This window comes from Acomys minous, assembly GCF_964271855.1.
Source record: "Acomys minous genome assembly, chromosome: 7".
Lineage (NCBI taxonomy): Eukaryota > Metazoa > Chordata > Mammalia > Rodentia > Muridae > Acomys > Acomys minous.
In genome coordinates this window covers 1222246-1245830 of record NC_140488.1, presented here as the reverse complement: position 1 = coordinate 1245830, position 23585 = coordinate 1222246, and the positions used below count along the sequence as shown (strand labels likewise).

Here is a 23585-nt window from a genome sequence, read left to right as displayed (position 1 = left end):
GTTTCTCTCCAGTCTCATCTGGAGAGTGCCACTATGAACATTTATACAACGGTGCATCAATTACTTCCAAGAGTCTTTCTTGGGGTGGGTAACTACAGAGGTTCTGCTTGGCTCCAAGCTTAAGGCTGGAGCCAGGAGGACTGAACAGTGACAGCATGGAGGATGGGAACAGTAATTCCACCAGCCCATGAGACTTTACTGAGCTCAACTCTAAAGGAGCCAACTTGAAAGAGATTCCTCAAGGCAGCTGGATTTCAGGACCAAGTAGAGAGAAGCTGGTGATAGCCTTAAGAAAGGATGTGCTTCCTGAGGACGCCACAGCAGGAAAGCAGGAGCCTCTGCTTAGAACTGTCTGTTGAAGGAATTAGTGGCTCCTGCTAATTATTGTGCCAGCAGCAACCATGCTGCTATGAGCAAAGGCAGACACTGAAGCACCCTGTCTAGGTACAAGCAAAAAAGCAGGCAGCAGCCAGGTAGAGCCCAAGAATAGATTGTGCACTTGAGTGTGAACACCTTCTGGGAAGACCTGGTGACAGTAAGAGCTGCAGCTAGCAGAGGTGGAGGAAGAAGAGGGCTGAAGCTGAACGAGAGATGCAGAGTCAGCACCTGTCCCTTTCCCATGGGCCCACTGACAAACTCTGTCCTGAAAGGTTTCCAGGAGCATTCAGCAGAGCCAGAGAAGGGAGGTAGAGTGCAACTCTGAGCTGCTTCCTTGCTCACACTCTGGTCCACAAACTCCATCCTAGGGTCTGCCTTACCCATAGTAGAAGAAAGAGACAGAAGGCATGTAAACCGGCAAGGACTACAATGGCTCCCACAAGCTTTACTGCAAGCCAGAGATGGGAGGGTGGGAATGCGCAGCATCCGGTTCCAGTGCAGGCAAATGGCCTTGAGCCACCCCTGTAGGTTGGACTCAGGAACAGGGAAGTGCAGGTAGGAGGGGTAATCTAAGTCCTGGGCCCAATTAAGAGATCAGATGGTGAAGGGTTTGGGAGCCCTTAAGGTAAGGAGACCTGGGCTGATCCTGAAGGCTGCTATAAAGTCCTGTAACCCCAAAGGCAATGTGCCAACTCTAACAGGTTCCAGAAACACTGTTTTCTACAGCCATGGCCCAAAAGCTTACAGGTGAACAGACACTGGACCACTATGAAGATAGCACCCATGCAAGCGTCTTCATCTATACCAACAGCAACAGCACCAGAGGTGAGCAACAGGTGCACTGGAGGGTCAGTCACCAGACTAGGATGGCTATGCTAAAAAGCTACCAGCCGCCTCCAATTTCTCTCTTGTACGTAACCCTATCTCCTTTAGCTTTAATGATGATGACATTTTTGACAGATAAAAGAACACTTCTTATAAAACCACACACACACACACACACACACACACACCCCTCTCCACACACACACACACACACACACACACACACACACACACACACAATCAAATTAAAAGAAGCAGGAAGAAAGGGAGTGGGAAGGTCACAGATGAAATAAGATAAACCCTGTGCAAGTTGCAGGCTAAAGGCTAATGACATGAGTTCACGATACTCTCCCCAGTAACTCTGTTATATGCTTGAAGCTTTGCACAAAACAAAGCTTCTGGCATCAGGAAACAGGTGTGTTGCGTGTCACTGAAGCTTCGGACCACAACACCCCTGTGGAGGTGAAGTACAGAACCCTACCTAGTCTGGCCTGAGGTCCCTGTCCCTACAGTAGAAGCTTCTAGGGACGCTCGAAGGGAGCTGGGGGCCTGCCATTAGTCATTTGGTAGTCCCGCATGCAAAGCTCTTTGCACACATAACTTCTAAAGGGAGCCCTAGAGTCCCCAGTTCCCAGGACTGCTCAAGACAGAATCCTTGTTAGCTCTCCTCCTCCGAAGTGAACAGCCTCGGTGGGTGGTGTGCCTTGCTTGGCACTGGGTTGGACAATGTAGCTGTTACAGTGTCTTCTACCACATATCCTTTCTTTTTTATTTTTGAATTTAATGCTTTATTTATTCTTCTCTCGTATATTAATTACATCCTGGTCACAGTTTCCGCTCTCTCCACTCCTCCCAGTCTTTTCCATGTAAGATGAAAGGATTCTACAAAACATAACTAGAATGCCATCTGAATACCAAAAGTTTCGGAATATTTTCTAGATCCTATGCATTATCTTAGTTGATGTTAGAAATATCTTACTTTCAAACGGTCATGGTAGCAGGTGCTTGAGAACCCAGCACCTAGGAGACAGAAGTGGAAGACTCGGAAGTTCGGGGTACATATGGAGTTTGAGGCCCGTCCGTCATACGTGAAACCCTGTGTCAAAAAAGGAAAGTAGGCAGAAGTGCTGGTGCACACCTTTAGCTCTAGCACCCGGGCGGCAGAGGCAAGTGGGTCTCTATGACTTTGAGGCCAGCCTGGTCTACAGAGCAAGTTCCCGGCCAGCCTGGTCTACATAGCTCTCAAGACTGTCTCAAAAAGATCATCTTTTTGTTTTGTTTTTACATTGAATTTAGTTTTTATTTATCAGAGGTCAGAACTCGTGAGAGTAGTAAGTTCTCTTCTTCCACTGTGTGTGTTCCAGGGACCAAACTCAGACTGCCAAATTTGGGGCAAGTGTCGTTACCCACTGAGTTCTCTTGGCAGCCCCAGAGCCCGCTGTAATGTTGTGTTTGAGTATCCATGTGCTTCTGATCTCTAGCTTATCGTCTGCCTTAGCCCCCAGAGTGCTGGGGTTACAGTGTGTACTACTACGATCAGAAAACGTGTTATGCTTGTTTTAAGTTTATTTGAATCAAAGCTCAGATGAAGTGTGCAGATTCATGTTGATTACTAGATCTCCTTCCCCACCCCAATTGCTACATCTCTCACTTTCCTTGTACTTTAAAAAAAAAATAACCATTTCCCCTGGGCTTTCCCACACTTCAAACATTGCTTGTGACTCACCTATGATATGATTTAACTTGCTTCTCTGAGTTATATGCATTATCATTTTTTTCTGTAAATTAACAGTTGATCTGAAAGTCTGACTGGTATCAGAGGCATCTTTGGCACAAGTAATGGAAATAAGAGCTTTTGTGCAAAGCTTTTTTGGGATAGCAGCTCAAGCAGACCTCTCCCAACTTGAGCAGAAAGTATTCAGTACTGATTTTAAAAAAAGAGGGAGCGCTCTGCGTGGTGGCACAGGCCTTTAATCCCAGCACTCGCGAGGCAGAGGCAGGCAGATCGCTGTGAGTTCGAGGCCAGCCTGGTCTACAAAGCTACAAAGTGAGTCCAGGACAGCCAGGGCTAACACAGTGAGATCCTGTCTCAGGGAGAAAAAAGGGAGGGAGAGAGGCAAGCTTTTCTTTCTCTGCTGGAGTAGCCTGGAGATTTTCTCCTGGTTATAGCTGTGATCTCAAAACATTCTATTTTTCAGTTAAGACATTGGATAATTCTAGAAATCCAGGTGCTGTTACTTCTTTCATGATCTGGTGCCTCCAGTCATGGTGGGTGGTAAGTATCTGATGCTTTGAGAAGGGAGAAGACACTAATTGTGGACCAGGGAGAAGACAGATGCATCAATCCTTGTCACCCGACCCCAGCCACCCTAACAGACACCTGCAGGCCCAAGTAAAGAGACAGCACTTTCAGCATGAGGAGCCTTCAGCTTCCTGAGCAACTGTTACCACAACTCACAGCTCAGAAGGAAGTGAATGGCCCGGCTGCGTGACCTTCAGAATTAGTGATCTTTGAGCTGGAGAGGTGGCTCAGTGACTGAGAGCACTTACTGCTCTTCCAGAGGACCCAAATTCAAATTCTAGCATGCACATCAGGTGTCTCAGAGCTGGAATCTGTAACTCAAGCTCCAGGGGATCTGACACCCCTATCCTCTGAGGGCAACTACAGTCACATGTACATACCCACACATGCACTCACATGCATGCGCGCATGCACACACACACACACACACACACACACATCTACATATAATTAAAAATAATAAAAATAAATCTTAAAAAAGAATTAGCAACCTTAAAGTTAACTGAGGCCCAGCAAAGCTAAGACTCTTATTTAGTCTTCTGTCAGTGGCTAGAGAAGCATCTAACTGGTGTTTTGTGTCTCAGTGAAGACAGCTTTCAAAAGCATCTCTTGGGGAATCACAAGTTGCTGACACACAATGCCCAGACATACTACGCAATTGGGGATGCCAAGCTGACTCTTTTTGTTTGTTTGTCTGTTTGTTGTCTTTTGGTTTTTTGAGACAGGGTTCCTCTGTGTAGCCTTGGCTGTCCTGGACTCACTTTATAGACCAGGGTGGCCTCGAACTCACAGCGATCCCCCTGCCTCTGCCTCCCGAGTGCTGGGATTAAAGGCCTGCGCCACCATGCCCAGTGCCATGCTGACTCAAAATCATGCCCCTGTTTCCACCACTGGACTCTCCAGAGTTCAGCATGTGTGAAAAGCAGGATTTACGATGGATTCTTTCCCTTCCCTTGTTTTAAGGCAAAGCCTTCCTATGTAGCCCTGAATGGCTGGCCTAGAACTCACTATGTAGGCCTCAAATCGATGGCTTAGCCTCCTGTCACTGTCCCTTGAGTGCTGGGATTATGTGCATGCACCACCATGCCCAGCTCTCTACATTCTCCAAAAGTGATTTGGGTCACCAATGAAGACAGTAGGCTTTCTATGCCTCTCATTTTCCTCCCTCTAAGAATTTTGTTCTTCAAGAATAGTGTCATACAAACAATAGCATAACTACTGGGTACAGGCAGGAAAATCATGTGTTTAAGGCCTTCTTCAGCTAAATAAACAAGTCAGAGGCCAGCCTGGGCTATATATTTGTCTCTAAAAAGAAATTAAGGGCTAGAGTGACAACTCAACAGTTAAAAGCACTTACTGCTCCTCTTGAGGGCCTGGGTTTGATTCCCAGCATGCACATGACAGTCAAAACCATCTGTAAGATCCAGTTTAGGGGACTCTCTTCTGGCTTCTGTGAACATTACCTTAGCATGCTGCACAGACATATATGCAGGCAAAACACCTACACACATAAATAAACTAGTTTTAAAATTTTTAAATAAGATTAGTAAAGACCTAACATTTTTACATGTCTTTTCACACTTAGGATATATATCACTAGGTTCTGTAGTTGAGACACTGTGCTTTCAGTCCCTCTCTCTGGAGTAATTCCAGCAATGAGGAGACAGAGGTAGGCAAATCTCTGAGATTTTTGAGGCCAGCATGGTGAGTTCCAGAACATCTAGGGCTCTATAGACAGATCTGATCTTAAAAAAAAGACAACAACAACAACAACAACAACAACGTTCCAAAGGAAAATCTAGAACACAGAATAAGTTTGAAGAAGTCCAACTTCCCTGACCCAATTGTTTCTTTCCCTGTATTCCTTACAAGTGTCTGCCTGGGGGCTGACTTTTGCTAACCTTTCTCTTGCTCATTTCTTTATGAATCCTGTTCTACTATTACAGGCCTGAGAACAGAAAACCCTCAGCCTGTCAATGAATCTCCCCTGAGGAAGTCCAGCAGGTTAACTGGAGCAGAGTGGGGGTGGGGGTAGGGGGTGGCCGAGTGGGGGGCTGAGTGGTATTTCGAACCTCTAGTTTATAGAACAGGGTCCATAAAGAAATGAGCAAGAGAAAGGTAGCAAAAGTCAGCTCCCGGGCAAACACTATTCCCTTCTGCGTGGAGCCCAAGACTCTATGAGTCTGGGGTTGTCCATGGCCTGTTCCTACGTCCTATTAGGGGTCCTAGTAAGCTGTGCAGGTTTCCTGCTAGAAACAAATAGGGCCTGTACACAGAGAGAAGCAGAGGTATCACAGGTGCGATTTGCTGGGCCCTCCTAGAACAGCCAGGACAGCCTTGTTTCTTTGAGCTACTTTGTGCTAGGTTTTGGAGGGGGCAGTTGTTTGCTTTTTTTGTTTCTTGTTTTTGTTGGTTTTTGTAATACATAGACTGGAGAATTCTAGCAAGCACAAGTCTCTTTGCATGTGCTTTCCTAGTGTGAAGCCTTATACAGTAGCAGAGATTGGGACTTATGACCCTGTCCTAGTATTCTGGCAGTGGCAAATGTGTGTCACTCCCCCCTTTTAAAAAAAGATTTATTTATTTATTTTTATGTATGAGTGCTCTACCTGCATGTACACCTGACTGCCAGAAGAGGGCACCAGATCTCATTGTAGATGGTTGCCAGCTACCATGTGGTTGTAGGAAATTGAACTCAGGACCTAACCTCTCAGCCATCTCCCCAGCACCCCCCTTCTAAATGACCTCCTTTTATTTATTTTTTTTTTTATTTATTTATTTTTCGTTTTTTGAGACAGGGTTTCTCTGTGTAGCCCTGGCTGTCCTGGAGTCACTTTGTAGACCAGGCTGACCTCGAACTCACAGCGATCCGCCTGCCTCTGCCTCTGGGATTAAAGGCGTGCGCCACCACTGCCCGGCCATGACCCCCTTTTATAAGGACACAAGTCCTACTGAATTACAGCTCACCTTAATAGGCTGATGCGCAGGACTCACATAGAGCAAGGAAAAGTGGGATCAAGATGCTGGTGCAGCTGTGTAAAGCTTTGTGCAGCTCCTCCTCTATTCTGTACCTCTTGCCTACAGGTCCCTTTGAAGGCCCCAATTATCACATTGCTCCCAGGTGGGTGTACCACCTCACCAGCATCTGGATGATTCTTGTGGTCATTGCATCTGTCTTCACTAATGGACTTGTGCTGGTAGCCACCATGCGGTTCAAAAAGCTGCGCCATCCTCTGAACTGGATTCTGGTGAACTTGGCAGTTGCTGACCTAGCAGAGACCATCATTGCCAGCACTATCAGTGTCGTGAACCAAATCTATGGCTACTTCATACTGGGCCACCCTCTCTGTGTCATCGAAGGCTACGTTGTCTCCTTGTGTGGTAAGCTGAAGAAGACACAACCATACTGTAAGCACGGTATGGAGGGAGATACTCACGGTAAAAGCCAGATTACAATCACCACAGGGGGTGGAGGAAAGGCTTACACACTTCTGAAGGCTTCCATCTGAGCACACATTTTCAACTCAGTTTTCTTCCTTTTTAAAATTTTAATTCATTATAGTTTATTCACATTACATCCTGGTTGTTATCCCCTCCCCTTGCTCTTATCTTCCCATTCCCACCCTCCCTCCCTCTTCCTCCCTGTTCCCCTCCCCTAGACCTGTGACAGAAGACGACCTCCTCCCCCACCATATGACCACAGCCTATCAGGTCTCATCCAGATAGACTACATCCCCTTCCTCTGTGTGCCCGCCAGGACTCCCCGCCAAGGGGAAGCAATCAGATCGGGGGCACCAGAGATCATGTCAGAGGCAGTTCCTGCTCTCCACACAACTGTGGAGACTGAGCTGTCCATTGGCTACATCTGAACAGGGGGTCTAGGTTTACTGCATGCATTGCCCTTGGCTGGTGCAAGAGTTTGTGCAGGCCCCCCTGGGTCCAGATCCACCAGCCACATCCAAGAGGCCTAAAGAACGCCAAATAGAGTAGACCAGAATAGAACAAGTCAGTTTTCTTGAGTCCAGCATTAAGACAGGCCCCAGTTTGGGTCCTTGGAGCTCTTGTGCGAAGAGATAGATCTTGAGCCAGAGAATTCCAGAACCATATGACAGACATCTGGGCCCCTTGGATGGACTCTTACCTAATTCATGTATATGTGTGTTTTCATTCTGTCTCTCAGGCTAATTAATGGCACTGGATGAGCTGTTCCCAGAGAAAAACAGTTCCCAGAGTGTTGGAGATATTGGCTGGATTCTAGACACCTTTCTTTACAACCACCACTAAGGCCTGTTGGCTATGAGTTGCTTAGGTTAGGTAGCTAAGGCCTGATGAGCTGTGATCTGTAGGACCCACCCCTGAAAACTGTCTTCTAACACCCACATATGCACCATGGCTACACACATATACACATCCTAAAAGTAGTAGTTAACAAGTACCAGTGTGCTAGGTTCTGTGCTGGAAAGGGCCCAGTAACTAGATGATGACAATACAGTTCCTCTGTTATCTTTTTCTTGCGTCATCTCTACATGGGTAAGAAGAGTCCAGGAATACTAGCCAGTCTGGAAGACAGGCTCTGCTGAGCACATATGAGAAGGGAGGGTTTGAATGCCATGCATATAAGCAGAGATTTTTGAGAGGTCCAGACTGGGAGTGGGAGACCCACATCTGGACATAGTTGGAACCCCACTTATCTATCAGTAGCTGCCCCTGCTCTCGGTTTCCTCATGATTGTCTCTTCTTGCCACTCACCTGTTTGGCAGATAAAATTCGGACCAGCAAACTACTGGGCAGTATCCCAAAGGCATAGGGGAAGAGTACTCAGGAGAGATCAAATAAAGGAAGTCTATTTCCCAGGCCCAAGTGCTTTCGGTTATAGCTGTGTGCCTTGGTGGTTACATGGCCCTTCCCAAGTGCCAGCCTCATATCTGGCTCTGCTTCTGCCAGACTTGCCTTTTTCGCAGTGTGTTCTTAGTTCACTCAGGTATCAAGTAGCCAGCAAGATTTTGGTTCATGGAAACCTTCACCCTCAGGAATGTTTACAAATGCATAAAATGTAATGTGCAGCATTGCAAAGTCAGCCAGTTACATTGAAAAATAGTTATCAGAGTTTTAACTATTAATGACATAGTCTTTCATTTAAAATATAAGTATTGCTGGGTGGTGGTGGCACACGCCTTTAATCCCAGCACTCAGAGGAGGCAGAGGCAGGTGGATCTCTGTGAGTTCGAGGCCAGCCTGGTCTACAGAGTGAGTCCAGGACAGCCAGGGCTACACAGAGAAACACTCGAAAAACAAAGCAAAAGTATGAAACTACGGACTAAATAGGAGCTGTAGAGATGCCTCAGTGACTAAGAGTATCAGTGGCTCTGCCAGAGGACCTGGGTTCAATTCTCTAGCACCCACATGGAGGCTCACAACCATTTTTAATTTCAGTTCCAAGGGATATAACACCCTCTTCTGACTTACGTGGGCACTAGGCACACATGTGGTGGACAGTCATACATGCAGGCAAAACACCCATACACTCAAAATAAAAATAAATACATCTTTAAAATTATTCACTAAAAACATTAGCAACAGTGTTCTGCAGTAAAGTATTTCAAACAAGGATCTGATCTGACTACCAGTAAAAATTCAGTGAAGTGACAATGAACAGGAATGACATTTTATAAAGTCTGCCACCTCTGCAAGGTAATGCGAGAGCATCTGTCACTTCTCTATCTAGCTGGCTGAGTCAGGGGATAGCGCTAATACTGCCAAGTTCATAATAGAAGGTAATGCAGAGTGTCCTTTAGAGGTTAGGTGAATGAAAGATGCATTTTCTCACCCTGACCCATGAGTCCCCATGGCCTGTGTATACACCTTTGGGCATAAGAAAGACTGGGAACCTGTGTCACCCTACAAACAACTAGAGAGAATCTGAGCTATCTGCAAACCCTTAGAGGGAGAGCAAACAAGCAGGAAGGGTATAGGTTACATGTTCTGTTTGTTTGGAACAATGATACCTCAATGTAGTCTTGACAGTATGCACATGGGCTTCCAGGATTTTGGTCAATGGCATCAGAGGAAGGCAGTCCCAGAAGCCGAGAGGACAAAAAGGGTTGTAGAGCCCCTGCGGATACACAAGTACAAGACCACTAGCTACCATAGCCCTTTCTTGTCTGCTTTTTGGTGATGAGGTATGCAGGCTGAGGTTGAGGAGAGAGAGCTGAGAGTTCTAGTTAGCAGCCTAAAGATTCTATGTCTCAGTAACTAAGCCAAGAACTAGGATATCTTCCTTCAGAGCAGAAGCAACTGTGTTTAGAAGGAAGGTGAGAAAGGAAATAGGAAGACAGAGGGGAAGAAGGCAAGACATTGGGTTTCACATGGAAGTAAATCAGAAGAGCCTGAAAGAGATGGGGAAAGGAAGTGAGACACAGATGTCATAAAATGGGCTGAAAATACGCATTCACCAAGAGGTCCACTGCATTCTGGATCTGAAAACATTCAGAGGATTTGGTGTGGCAGCTAAAAGATGCTGGCTAGTAGGAGGAGGATGCAGTATGAACAGCCCTTTGTTTGGCCTGAAGCCCTGGTCTATTTCTTCCTCCCCATAGGCATCACAGGTCTCTGGTCACTGGCCATTATTTCCTGGGAGAGGTGGCTGGTGGTCTGCAAGCCCTTTGGCAATGTGAGATTTGATGCCAAGCTGGCAACTGTGGGAATCGTCTTCTCCTGGGTCTGGGCTGCTGTGTGGACAGCCCCACCAATCTTTGGTTGGAGCAGGTAAGAGTGTAGTGCTGCTAGTAAGGTAGCTCCTATAGGACCAAATGCTTACCAGAAGGAGGGAGGAGTCTCTCCCCAAGCTCTGAGCACACATGAATGTATGGATATATTTGCATATGACATCAAAGGGGGCCCTGTTGTCCACTCCCTAGACCATAAAAATATTTATCGCAAGTATAAGAAGCTCACAAGAACACTAGGAGTATCCAAAATGCCCAACCTAGGGTTATAGTGCAAGTGAACACATGGTACTTTTAGATTTCAGGGACCTCTTACAACGTCTGTGCCAGACCTTTCTTACACATTTTACCCCGCCACCTTCACAATTTCTTAGAGGGTATACCAGGGCATAGAGGGTCTGTATATCCTTGCCAGGCTCATTCTTTGGTGGAAATATTCAAAACTGATGAGGCCTCAGATGTTTGGTTGGGAGGAATGAGACATGGGCAATTGATTTCACTGTTGTACGCTACAATATTGAGTGCATGTTCCTGTGGCATTTAAACAGGGGACATTCTTTCTTTGGGAAACTTCCATCATTCTATGCAATAAGCCTTGTAAAAAGTTTGTCTTTCTCCAGAACCACAACGGCTGCCAGTAACTAAGAATGCCCTAGTGCTGGCCCAGGTGGGGACTCAGATGGACAATCTCATTTCATCTCCATGGTCACTGAGTGAGCATGTCCCTTTATTACAATCCTGCCATAAACTGGACTCAGAAAAAAACCAAATATATATCCATAGATGTTCCTAAAAAGTAAGAGAAAGAGGACGCCTCCTTACCTCCTTATGAAAAGCAGATATTTTAGAACGAGATAGTGATGATGAGAATGTTCTAGAAGTACAACACTGTGTAGAAATGCTATTGACTTGTTCACTTCTAACTGGTTGATTTCTTCTCCACCTAAAAACCCTCTGACTCAAGTCAGAGGTATAACTTGGCTGGTTGGGGAGCTTTCACGTTGCCCCAGCTTGAATTAGGATGGGCCGTTTGCCTTTCTCTTTAGGTACTGGCCTTATGGCCTGAAGACATCCTGTGGTCCAGATGTGTTCAGCGGTACCTCATACCCCGGGGTTCAGTCTTATATGATGGTCCTCATGGTCACGTGCTGCATCTTCCCACTCAGCATCATCGTGCTCTGCTACCTCCAAGTGTGGCTGGCCATCCGAGCAGTAAGCCCTTCACCCTTCTGCCCTCATCCCAAACTGGCAAGATGTCTCGGCAAGCTCAGAGACACACCTGGTAACTCTCCTGCCTCCACATTGCTCTGGTCCTAAATCAGTCAGTCCACCTGAGTCTCTTAAGCTACTTTTGTTTTTGAGACAGTCTCACAATGGGAGCCGTGACTGGCTTGAAACTTGATATGTAGATCAGGCTAGATTGCAACTCACAGAGATCTACTTGCCTTTGCCTCTTGACTGTGTGCCACCATGCCTGGCTTACACTGTTGGTGGTGGTGGTGGTTTTTTTTTTTTAATGCCCACGTGTCTCAGTCACTGTTCTATTTCTGTGAACAGATACTGTGACCAAAACAATTCATAAAAGAAATGATTTAATTGAGGGCTTGCTTATAGTTTCCAGGCTTGGTCCATTATGACTGTGGCAGGACTCAGACAGGCACGGTGCTAGAGCAGTAGCTGAGGGCTAAATCCTGATCCACAGGCAGAGAGAGGAATGCTGCTCTGGTGTGGGATTTTGAAACCTCATGCCCAGTGACATACTTTCTTCAACAAGGCCGTACCTACTCCTAATTCTTCTCGAATAGTGGCACTCCCTGATGACTAAGCATTCAAATATTTATGGAGGGGCATTCTTATTCAAACTATGAAACCATACAAACAGATCCCATTCGTATAAGAAAATATTAAAACTCAATGCTATGGGAAAGAGGTGTAGCTCACTGGTAGAGTACTTGCCTACCTGGAAGTGGTAGTGCACTCCTGTATCCTAGCACTTAGGCAGGAAAGGCAGGAAGGATCAAAGGAGTTCAGGGCCATTCTCTGCTGATAGCAAATTCAAGGCCAGCCTGATATCTATGAGACCCCATCTCAAAAAGCAAAACAAAATATTGTGTAGTGAGAAACAGGAAGTTCCTTTGGAGGATAAATTTGAGGTTCTTTTTTGTTATTTAAAAAAAATTACATACAATATGTATTGACCATATTCTTTCTCCTCTCCCAACTCCTCTCAGATCTTCCTCACCCAATTCCGTGTCCTCCTATGCTCTCTTCCCTAGAGGTAAAAAAAAAATAAAGCAAAAAACAGAGGTCAGAATAAATTAACAAACAAAAATCATTAAGATAAAATTACCAAAATAAAAAATGCACAAAAATCCCAGAACCAACCAACCAACCAAACAACAAAAAAAAAAAAACACTAAACATGGAGTCTGCTTTGTGTTAGACAGCTCCTCCTGGGCATGGAGCCTGGCCTGGAGTGTGCAAGATCCACCTAGTGACACTCCATCAGAGAAAACTCATTGTCCTTTCCCAAGCAGGCATTAGTTGCAAATAACTTCTTGGTTAAGGGTGGGACTTCTAGTTCTCCATGCTGAAATTGTGTATGGCTTGAACTTGTGCAGGTCTTGTATGTACTGTCACAGCCATAAAACAGGATGTGTTTATCAAACCCCTGTCCTCAGGGCCCAGGAGTCTATGCAGAAAAGAGGTCAGAAAGGGTGTAAGATCTAGAGGTGGCGAACCACTCCAGCGAACTGGGGTCATCCAGACACAAGGACTGATAGTCATAAATGGAGTTCTTGTAGTCTTAAAGCCTGACTTCTGCAGCAAGGCACACAGTTAACCCCAGGACTCGGGAGGCAGATGCAGGTGGATCTTGGTGAGACTGAGGCCAGCCTGGTCTACAAAGTGAGTCCAGGACAGCAGGGATACACAGAGAAACCCTGTCTCAAAAAAACCAAAACAAACAAACAAACAAAAAAAACCAAACAAGCAAAACCCTGGCTTCCTTGTTCTACTCCAGTGGGGTGGAACGCGACTGCCTGCCCATTCCTAGAGGACTCAGTAAGGGAACAGAGCTGTACCTTTCCCCTGGCCCAGTACAGCCCTCCCATGGAGCATGAGCAACAGAGCACCTGCGTCCCTTTCACAGGTGTCTTAACTACTGTTCTATTGCTATGAAGCGACATCATGACCAAAGCAATTTCATAAAAGAAAGCATTTCATTAGGAGATGCTTACAGTTTCAGAGGGTGACTGGGACAGTTGTTGTGGGGAGCATGGCAGCAGGCAGAAGGCATGGCACTGGAGCACTAGGTGGGAGCATACATCCTGAACTCTAAGTTAAAGGCAGGGAGAGACGCACTGACCCTGGCACGGGTTTTTGAAACCTCAAAGTTCACTGCTTGAGATACACCTTCACTAACAAGGCCACACCTCCTAATCCTCCAAAACACTTCGATAACCAGGTATCAATTGTGCAAATATAGGAGCCTAGAGGTGTCGCTCAAACCACCAGAATGAGGTGAGGCTCTCGGGGAAGATCAAAAAGTGGACTCAGGAATGTCAATTTGCCCTCAGACCTCCTCTCCACTGTCCTGCGTCCAGTGCTCCATCTTAGGAAGCTGATTCTGTCAGCAGCCCCTAGCACATCAGCATCCCTACTCAGGCAGGCTACCACTGGTGATCTCCTGCAAAAGATGAGAGTAAGGGTATGTGTAAGCTGGGCACTGTATGCTGAGAGCTCTGTGCTCCTCCAATGGTCTCCCTCGCCAGCATAAATTGTCCCTTTGTCAAACAACTCCCTGATATTTACTTCATATACCATTTGTTCAGTGCTGGGACCCTGTGCAGCACAGGTGACAGATAGTCCTTTCAGGTAGTACTTTGTACGGAAGACCGTGAGCCCTACCAGAGGTGCTGCTCACTTTAGTCTTTAGTGTCTGGTAATGAAGGCTGCAATTTGATTCCTAGGTTGGTGGTGCTATAGCAGAGTCAGTTTAGCAAGTTCCCACAGGGCTTCTCTCCAGCTTCAGTAGCATTAGCTCTTAGCGAGCAGAGGCTGTCACTGCTGTTCCAGTTCTTCCTGTATTTTAGCTCTCCTGGCTCCCCTTACAGCTGTCTACCATCAGCAAGCCTTTCATGGCAGATAGTGGCTGGCCTCTGTCCTTCTCTAGAAAGCCTGGGGGAAGTGTGTGTGTGTGTGTGTGTGTGTGTGTGTGTGTGTGTGTGTGTGTGTGCGTGTGTGTGCGTGTGTGTGTGTGTGTGTCTTGAATTGCCACTGGGCACCTGGCAATTGCCACGCCTGATTTAGTTAAAACAAACTTAACTTCTGCCCAGGACTTCAGACTCAAGCCTGAGCACAAGACTAGGTCTTCTTGGAAGGGATCAGATGCAGGCTAAGCTCAGCCTCCTTAGTACTTCACAAGCTTCTTGAAACCAAGACAACAGCGTCAAAGATCTGCTCTGAGAGTTGCCCTGAGCCAGGCCAGCTACTTGTTTCCTCAAGGCCTACATGAACTCTTCCAAAGTCAGCTCCAGGACCACTCTGGCTCTCAAGTCAGGCCATTCTCTGACTCAGGGTGGGAGGCAGGATTGGGATACTAGGTGGACCATTTCCTATTCCCCATAGATGCCTAGGCTTCCCTCTTCTTGCTAGTATTGTAACTTGCTGTTTGAACAATAGCAATAGTCCCTCCAGGTACAGGGCCCTAACTGACTCCTCCCTTCACCATCCTTGTCTTCTCTAGGTAGCAAAGCAGCAGAAAGAATCTGAGTCCACCCAGAAGGCTGAGAAGGAGGTGACACGCATGGTGGTGGTGATGATCTTCGCATACTGCCTCTGCTGGGGGCCCTATACTTTCTTTGCATGCTATGCTACTGCCCACCCTGGCTATGCCTTCCACCCTCTTGTGGCCTCCCTACCATCCTACTTTGCCAAAAGTGCCACTATCTACAACCCCATTATCTATGTCTTTATGAACCGGCAGGTAAGCAAGAGCCTAAGCAGATCAACTCAAAATGGCCTAGAACTCAGAAAAGGTTCTTATCTGGAATCAAGTCATCAATGGGAAAGCCTTATGGAGAATGTGCTGGTGGGGCTAATGATGATCCTCCAAGGAAATGAGTGCGGAAAAACTCCGCATGTGACCTACCCCAGCCGTACCTGCACTCAACCATTAGGTCTGGTATGCTTGCATTGTCTTCACATGAGCCTGGCACTTAAAGTGTGGTGCACTGCAGGCTCCTCCCTTCTGATGAGCCCACAACTAAGGACAGGAGTCATGTCTAGGTGGACCTTTTGAGTTTCATGACCTTCTGAGTGCCATTTGCCTTCCTCTTTCTTGAACACATCATATGCACTTAATTAAAGGATATCTACTGTGTGGGTTATTAGTAAGCGGAAGTGTTCGCTGGGGCCTCTTCTTTCATCAGACTCAGTGAGTCCTTCCAATTGCCTCTTCTTTCCTCTGGTGCTTGGGATGGAACACAGAGTGCGGTGCGTGGCACACCAGTGCTCTCTCCCAATCTCCTCTTCCATCTAGTGAATGAGATCCTTGTTGAAAGACAGGAAACAAGGGTGGGAAGTGAAGTACATTCTCCTGGCCAGTTGTATGAATTGTTCTTGCACTCATTTTGCTATATTCCAAGAAAATTGCAACAGGGGATTCTACTCTTGTTCACAATCAGGCATGAAGTGAAAACTCAGTAAGTAGATGTTGAATGAATGTTTTGCTTTATCTGCCAGCTTTTCAGACAAATTCATGTTGTTATTCAGCCCATCTCTAATGTTATCAATGTCAACACTTAAGAGTTTTCATTTTGAGACTTTTAATGTTAGAGGTAATGGAGACTATTACAATATAGATCTGAAATTAGAGGGTACTTTTAGTTTGGGTTCTCAAAGCTTTGTAGCTGGGCTCCTTAGATGGCATTGGTGTTAGTCACTGCCAAACTATCCTGAGGCTACCACAACAAATTCTGCGAACTTCATGGCTTACAACAACATAATTGTAGCTCAGTGGAAGAGTACTCACCTAGCACATACATAGCCCTAGGCTAAGCATCGGTCTTGTGTTTTTCCGCATTATTCTACAGTTCACAGACATGCTGCTCCAATATTATTCTTCACATAGCCCTTTCTCCGTATATGTAGAGTCATCTAAATCTTCCTCTCTTCATAAGAACACTGGTCATTGGAGTAGTAACAATGCTAATCTAGTATGACCTCATTGTAATATACATGTGCAAAGACCCCTGTTCCAAAAAAAGCACATTCACAGGTTCCAGTAATCAGGCTTTGGCATACTTTTTTAAAGAGAGGTCACAATTCAACTACAATCACCATTAAGTACTAAACTAGATGGTTCATACATCCTTAGTCCGTATGTGTAAAGGATGAGCTGGGCCTTCCTCGTCTGCTCACACTATGAAATGGGAGAAGGGAAGGTCCCAAGCTTCACCTTTAGCACAGTGCACTAACCCTTTCTGCTTTGCTGAATAATGCTTTCTGTCCTTCTAGTTTCGAAACTGCATCTTACAGCTCTTTGGAAAGAAAGTTGATGATAGCTCTGAACTTTCCAGCACCTCCAAAACAGAAGTCTCATCTGTCTCTTCAGTGTCCCCTGCATGAAGTTGGCCTCCAACCTGTCCCATCCACCAAAGCTTTAGCCATGTACTACCTCCCTTCTCCTCTATCCTTGTGAAACAAGCATAATTTCCCCTTGCCCAAATCAACAAATCCCAAAGATATCTACAATTTGGGGCTATCTAAACTGCTGGGTGTTCAGGCACCAGATCTGGACACAGTACAGTGTAGACAAAGAGACCAGAACATATGGTGTTTCATCTTTAATCCAATCCCCATGTCTATAGATGTTGTGAAAAGATAATGGGGAACTGGAAGAAGGCAAGTTGGCATCTGCATACATCCCACTAGGCTCACAGTTACAGAATTAAGAAGGTGAGAGCAATGAAGTAGCTTTCTAGGGGGGGCTTATTGGATACCCTCAACATCTGGACGGAGGGAAGGAATGAACAAATTCAGGTGAGCAGCACTCCTTGCCCCTCAGTGTCCATCTAATGGAGGCTTAGTGTCCTTGAAGTCTGGTCTCCACTTGAAGGGGACCCAGGCCTGCCAGTTCATGATGGAGATGATATGTCGCTTCTGCCAGGCCAAGGTCCCAAGACCAATCAGCACAAATAAAGTGAACACGCGCAGACGTGAGTTGAGCAGGGGCAAGGGGCAAGAACACAAAGTAGAGATCAAGACCAAGAGGATAGTGGTCAGGGTGAGAAGCAGGCTTATGAATCTGAACAAAAAGTCCTTGGGACGGGTTCTGAGGCTGGCCATCATCTCCATTTGGGTAGCTTGCTGTAGAGTTTCTAGCTTAGTTATTCTGCTCTTGAACGTCTCCATTACATCCTGTAAGCAACAAACACATACACTCACCAGAAGTCAAAACAGAAATGTGCTTATCTAATTTAATAATTTATTTACTTGGGGGGTGCTCAGGAAGTGCTGTTGAGATGGATATTTTAATTTTCTGGTTCTTTCTTTCTTATTTATTTGAGACAAGATCTCCCTATACAGTTCCAGCTGGCCTGGAATGCACTCTATAGACCAGGCCGACCTCAAACTCACAGAGATCTGCCTGCCTCTGCTTCCCGAGTGCTGGGATTAAAGTCCTGTGCCACCACACCTGATGAACTCATGCCTTTAGAAAAGATAAGGAGAACGTCTAGGCCATGCACAACAGACACAGATAGTTGCTGTGGAGTGCTGGCTTATGGGGTCCTATCTACTGAGACTGAGGACCTAGGTGGGAAAGGGCTAACCAGGAACAGAAATAGGAGCTGTAAGTGTAGAAAGAACTGGGAGGCAGGAAGACAGACCCCAAGAAGAGGTTCCCAGAGACTTTCCCTCTACTAACAATGCAAACACCCCAGCATCTCTTGGGCTTTTTAGGCCTCACCCCTGATCTATAGGTTATAGACTCCAGGCTATGGCTCAGTGATTGTCCCCTACAGGATGAGAAGTACAGTCCAAAGTTCCCAGAGCAGCTTGGGTGCATGATGAGGAGTGGGGCTCACACACACAGGCAGGGTGAACATTGTTGGCTCTAAAGCAAAGGTACAGGCACATCATGTCATGCATAGCTAGAAGATCTACTCTTGCCTTGGTTTGGGAGCATCCAAATAGATTTTTTTCATCCCCACATCCTTCTTACTAGCGCTTTCTCCCTGGGGCCCTCACCCATATTTCCTTGGCTTTTTCATAGGACAAATAGGCCATTTTCTCTTCAGTGCATGCCAGATGCTGTTTGAGATGGCAAATCTCATCCAGGTATCTCTGCAAGTGATAATTCGCCTGTTTTTCCATTATTGATTGTCTAGGAAGCAAGAGAGAAAGTAATATTCACTCTGTATCTTAGCATTACTGCTAGCAGAGAGTACCCTGCAGCTGGATTTACAAAAAATAAATAAATAAAATAAAATAAAATAAAAACCCTCCCCACCTAGGATTGAGTCAAAGGTAGCTGCCTCCTTTACCTCTGCCTGGGAATATTTACACTGATAGATAGTATTTACAATTATTCTCTAGTAACAAATGTGCCATAGACTAGAAAGTATAGAAATAAAAATTTAAGCTATCTGTATATCCTATCAAATCCCCCAAACATTCCCAGGAGCAGTAGTTTCTCCATAAATGCATCTTTATTATAGAGTATGGGCACTCACAAAAGACCACACTGAGTTAAGTTGCATTTATATGCAATCCATAAACATGACTCAGATGAGTGGGTGTCAGGGGCTAGGAATCAGGGTGACAAGGAGTGACTGCTAATAAGGTTTGTTTGGTTTTTTTCAAGGAAGATTAGATAATGGATTAACTCTGAATATACTAACCCCTGGCCCAATAAAATTGTATGATTTTGTGTGGATCAGACAGAATCTCACACTGTAGTCCAAGCTAGCTCTGAATTTGTGATCCTCCTGCTTCAGCCTCCTGAGTGGAGATCCTGAGTGGCAGACATGTGCCACTAGGTCAAGCTGAATTGTATACTTTAAATGAGTGAAATTAGTAGGCTATGAATTATAATTCAATAAAGTTACTTAAATAAAAGCAAACATCAGATTTTATTTTTTTAAGATTTATTTCTTATGTATGCAGTACTCTGCCTAGATGTACACCTGCAGGCCAGAAGAGGGCACCAGATCTCATTATAGATGGCTATGAGCCACCATGTGGTTGCTGGGAATTAAACAGTCAGTGCTCTTAACCACTGAGCCATCTCTCCAGCCCACATTGGATTTTATTAATAGTCACACAACTCAGTAAATTTAATGAAAACCATTGAAATGCAATTAGATGGGGCTTTTTATCACATGCAAACTAAATTTCAACACAGATGTTTAAAAAATAGAAGCAAAACATACTACCTGTTATACATACAAACATAAATAAGAAAGTATTATAGGTGCTACATTCCATGCCCACAGCTCAGCCTCCATCCTCAGAGGCTTGTAGCCACCTGGAACAGACAAGTGAGATCTCTATGTGGAAGTCCCCTGCCTGCTGGGTGCCCCTGGGGCAAGTATAGCAGTGGTGAGCTACACTCTCCCCACTGCCAGCTCCATCTCCCAGATCACAACCATACTTGCATTCCCAGAGGCCTGGGGCCATCAGAGACCAGGAGGGAAAATTCAACTCCTACCCCTGCCAGCAGCTCCCCTAAAACACTCCCAACAAAGGTAAACCACATCTTCTCCCAAAGCTCTATTTTCTGGCCTACCAGAGATAAACAGATGGCTAAAGGCCAATATAAGAACACAAACAAGAGTCTGGGCAATATGCCAACACCAGAACCTGAAGATACAATAAAAGAAATAGATAACATTAGTCAAGGGAAATGTTAAATCTAAAAAATTCCTGGCACAAAAAAATCTAGGAAATCTTAGATAGTATGAAGGAATAGAAGAAGTTGAAAAGTCCCAGCTCCAAGGACCAGAAAATATTTTCAATAAAATCATAGAATAAAATTTCCCCAACCTAAAGAAAAAGATGCCCATAAGTATGCAAAAGGCCTATAGAACACCAAATAGAGTAGACCAGAAAAGAAAATCCTCCTGCCATATAACAACCAAACCACAAAATCTACAGAACAAAGAAAGAATATTAAAATCTGCAAGGGAAAAAGTCCAAGTAACTTACAAAAGCAGACCTATCAGAAAAGCTAAAAGGGCCTGGGCAGCCTCTAAGAGACCAGTGATGTCAGTCCAGACTACTATACCCAGAAAAGCTTTCAATCAGAATAGATGGAGAAAACAAGTTATTCCATGACAAACCAAATTTAAACAATATCTATGCACAAACCCAGGCCTACAGAAGATATCAGAAGGAAAACTCCAACCCAACAGGTCAACTATACCCAAGAAAACACAGGATATAAATAACTTCACTACAGCAAAAAACAAAATAAGACAAACATAGAAACACAGTACCACAACCAACATCAAAATAAAAGGACCTAACAGTAACTGGTCACTAATATCTCTCAACATCAATGGCCTCAACTCTTCAATAAAAAGACACAGGCTAACAGAGTAGATGCGTAAACAGGACCTGTCATTCTGCTCCATACAAGAAACACACCTCAGCAACAAACATAGACATTACCTAAGAGTAAAGGACAGGAAAAAGGTTTTCCAAGCAAATGGACCCAAGAAGCAAGCTGGAGTGGCCATTCTAATATCTAATAAAATAGACTTTCAACCAAAATTAATCAGAGATGAGGAAGGACACTTCATACTCATCAAAGGACAAATCCACCAAGATGACATCTTAATTCTGAACATCTATGCAGCAAATATAAAGGCACCCACATTTGAAAGAAACATTAATAAAGCTTAAATCATACATTGAACCCCACACATTAATAGTGGGAGACTTCAACAGCCCACTATCATGAAGGACAGGTGTGGCAGGATATTTGATCCCAATGAGATCCCTGAGATTGTAAACTGTAAAAACCTGCCTTTGATCCCATTGTGATCCCTGAGGTTGTGAACTGTAAAAGCCTGTCTTTTGTTTGGCATGGTTGAGCCCTAGCACACACCTTTAATCCAAGAGCTCTCTGTACACAGGATTTAATAAATTAACCCTAGGTCAAGAGGTGGAACAAGAGACCAGCTGACAGGGACTTTGGGTTGAGGGGTGATTTAGACAGCGTGTGGAAGTAGAAGGAGCTCTTGGGCTCTTGCTTTTGGGATTTTAGCTTGAGCTCTCTCTTTAGCTCCTTAGCTTTTAGCCCATTGGCTCTTAGCTCTCTAGCTCTTGAGCTCCTCAGCTTCTTGGCCTTTGGCTTTTTGGGCTTTGAGCTAGTAAGCCTTTGGCCTTGGGCTTTCTGGCCTTTTCCTCCTGGGCTGTCAGCTGAGCTAGTGTGCCTTCTGGGCCTTTTCCATTGGAATGTGAGCTGAGTAGGAAGGTCAGCTGGGTTCTTTCTCTGCCTCTCTAGCTAGCAGGTTTTTCACCACAGCATCTCTCTCCTGAGCCTTTATTCGTAAAATAGAACAATATGGAATTTTCAATTAAAACAACATATAGGTCATCAAGACAAAAACTAAAGAGAGAAATAATGAAACTAACAGATGTCATAAATCATATGGACATAACAGATACCTACCGAGCTCTTCACCCAAACACAAAAAAATTTACCTTCTCAGTATCTTATGAAGCCTTCTTCAAAATTGACCATATAGTCAGTTGGTCACAAAGCAAGCCTCAATGTATACAAGAAATTTGAAACAACCCCTTGTGTTTTATCATATCACCATGGATTAAAGCTGGACTTCAACCACAACAGAAACAATAGAAAGCCTACAAACTCGTGGAAATGGAATAAATCTCTATGAGAAGAAATAAAAAAAGAAATAAAAGACTTCCTAAAAATCAATGAAAATGAAGGCACAACATACTCAAACTTAAGGGACACAATGAAAGCAGTGCTAAGAGGAAAGTTCATAGCACTAAGCTCCCTCATAAAGAAATTTGGAGAGTTCGCATACTAGCAACTTAACAACACACCTGAAAGCTCTAGAACGAAAAGAAGCAAACACACCCAAGATAATCAAACTCAGGGCTGAAATCAATAAATTAAAAACAAATAGTACAATACAAAGAATCAACAAAAATCAAGATAAACTATTAGCCAATCTAACTAAAAGGCAGATAGAGATAGAGATAGAGATAGATAGATAGATAGATAGATAGATAGATAGATAGATAGATAGAATCCAAATTAACAAAATCAGAAATGAAAAGTGGGGACGGCAGTCACTGGGGAAATACAAAGAATCATTAAGTCTTATTTCAAAAACATGTACACTACAAAATTGGAAAATTTAAAGGAAATGGATGTTTTTTGTTTTTGTTTTTGTTTTTTCGAGATAGGGTTTGTTTGTGCAGCTCTGGCTATCTTGGACTCATTCTATAGACGAAGCTGGCCTCGAAATCACAGAGATCTGCCTGCCCCTACATCCCAAGTGCTAGGATAAAAGGCGTGAGCCACCATGCCTAGCTCTGATTTTCTTGATAGATACCACTTACCAGCATTAAATCAAGATCAGATAAACAGATTAAGCAGTCCTGTAACCTCTAAGGAAATAGACAGTCCTCAAAAGCCTCTCAACCAAAAATAAGTCCTGGGCTAAATGATTTTAGTGCAGAATTCTACCAGACTTTCAAGAAAGAGCTAATACCAATTCTCCAAAAACTATTTTACAAAATAGAAACAGAAGCAACACTACCAAACTCATTCTATGAGTCCACAGTCACCCTGATACACAAAGACTCAACAAAGAAAGAATTTCAGACCAATCAACCTCATGAACATTGATGCAAAAATACTCAACAAAATATTCACAAACTTAATCGTGGCACACATCAAAGGCATCATCCACCATGATCAAGTAGGACTCATCCCAGGGATAGAGGGATAGTTCAATATATGAACATCTATCAATGTAATCCACAATATAAACAAATCAAAAGAAAAAATCCACATGATCATCTCATTAGGTGCCATAAAAGCATTTGACAAACCCCTTCAGGTTTAAAGTCTTGCAAAGATCAGGGCTACAAGGCACATACTAAACATAATAAAGGCAATATACAGCAAACCAATAGCCAACATCAAGCTAAACAAAGAGAAACTTAGAGAAATTCCACTAAAATCAGGGACTAGACAAGGCTGCCCACTTCCTCCATATCTCTTCAATATCGTACTTGAAGTTCTAGCTAGAGCAGTAAGACAACTAAAGGAGATCAAGGGGATACAAGTTGGAAAGGAAGAATTC

At 44.5% G+C, this 23585-nt stretch overlaps 2 protein-coding genes across 3 annotated transcripts in view; one reads left to right on the top strand and one right to left on the bottom strand.

Moving 5' to 3' along the window:
• Nucleotides 1–1106: 1106 nt before the first annotated feature.
• LOC311601581 (medium-wave-sensitive opsin 1) lies at nt 1107–16860 on the top strand (the record flags this gene model as incomplete). The annotated part of the gene is made up of 6 exons (XM_084789100.1): nt 1107–1203; nt 6590–6886; nt 10102–10270; nt 11277–11442; nt 14978–15217; nt 16750–16860. The coding sequence occupies 6 exons, from the start codon at nt 1107–1109 to the stop codon at nt 16858–16860; spliced, it is 1080 nt and encodes a 359-aa protein (XP_084645226.1).
• Nucleotides 16861–17075: 215 nt separating this feature from the next.
• TEX28 (testis expressed 28) overlaps nt 17076–23585 on the bottom strand; it is a 52202-nt gene continuing 45692 nt past the window's right edge. For both annotated transcript variants that reach the window (XM_084788909.1, XM_084788910.1), the window contains exons 5-6: nt 18484–18619; nt 17076–17652 (exon numbers count right to left, since the gene is read on the bottom strand). In XM_084788909.1, the coding sequence (XP_084645035.1) occupies nt 17296–17652; nt 18484–18619 (493 nt within the window). In that variant the 3' untranslated portion in view covers nt 17076–17295. The remainder of the gene's footprint in view (nt 17653–18483; nt 18620–23585) is intronic.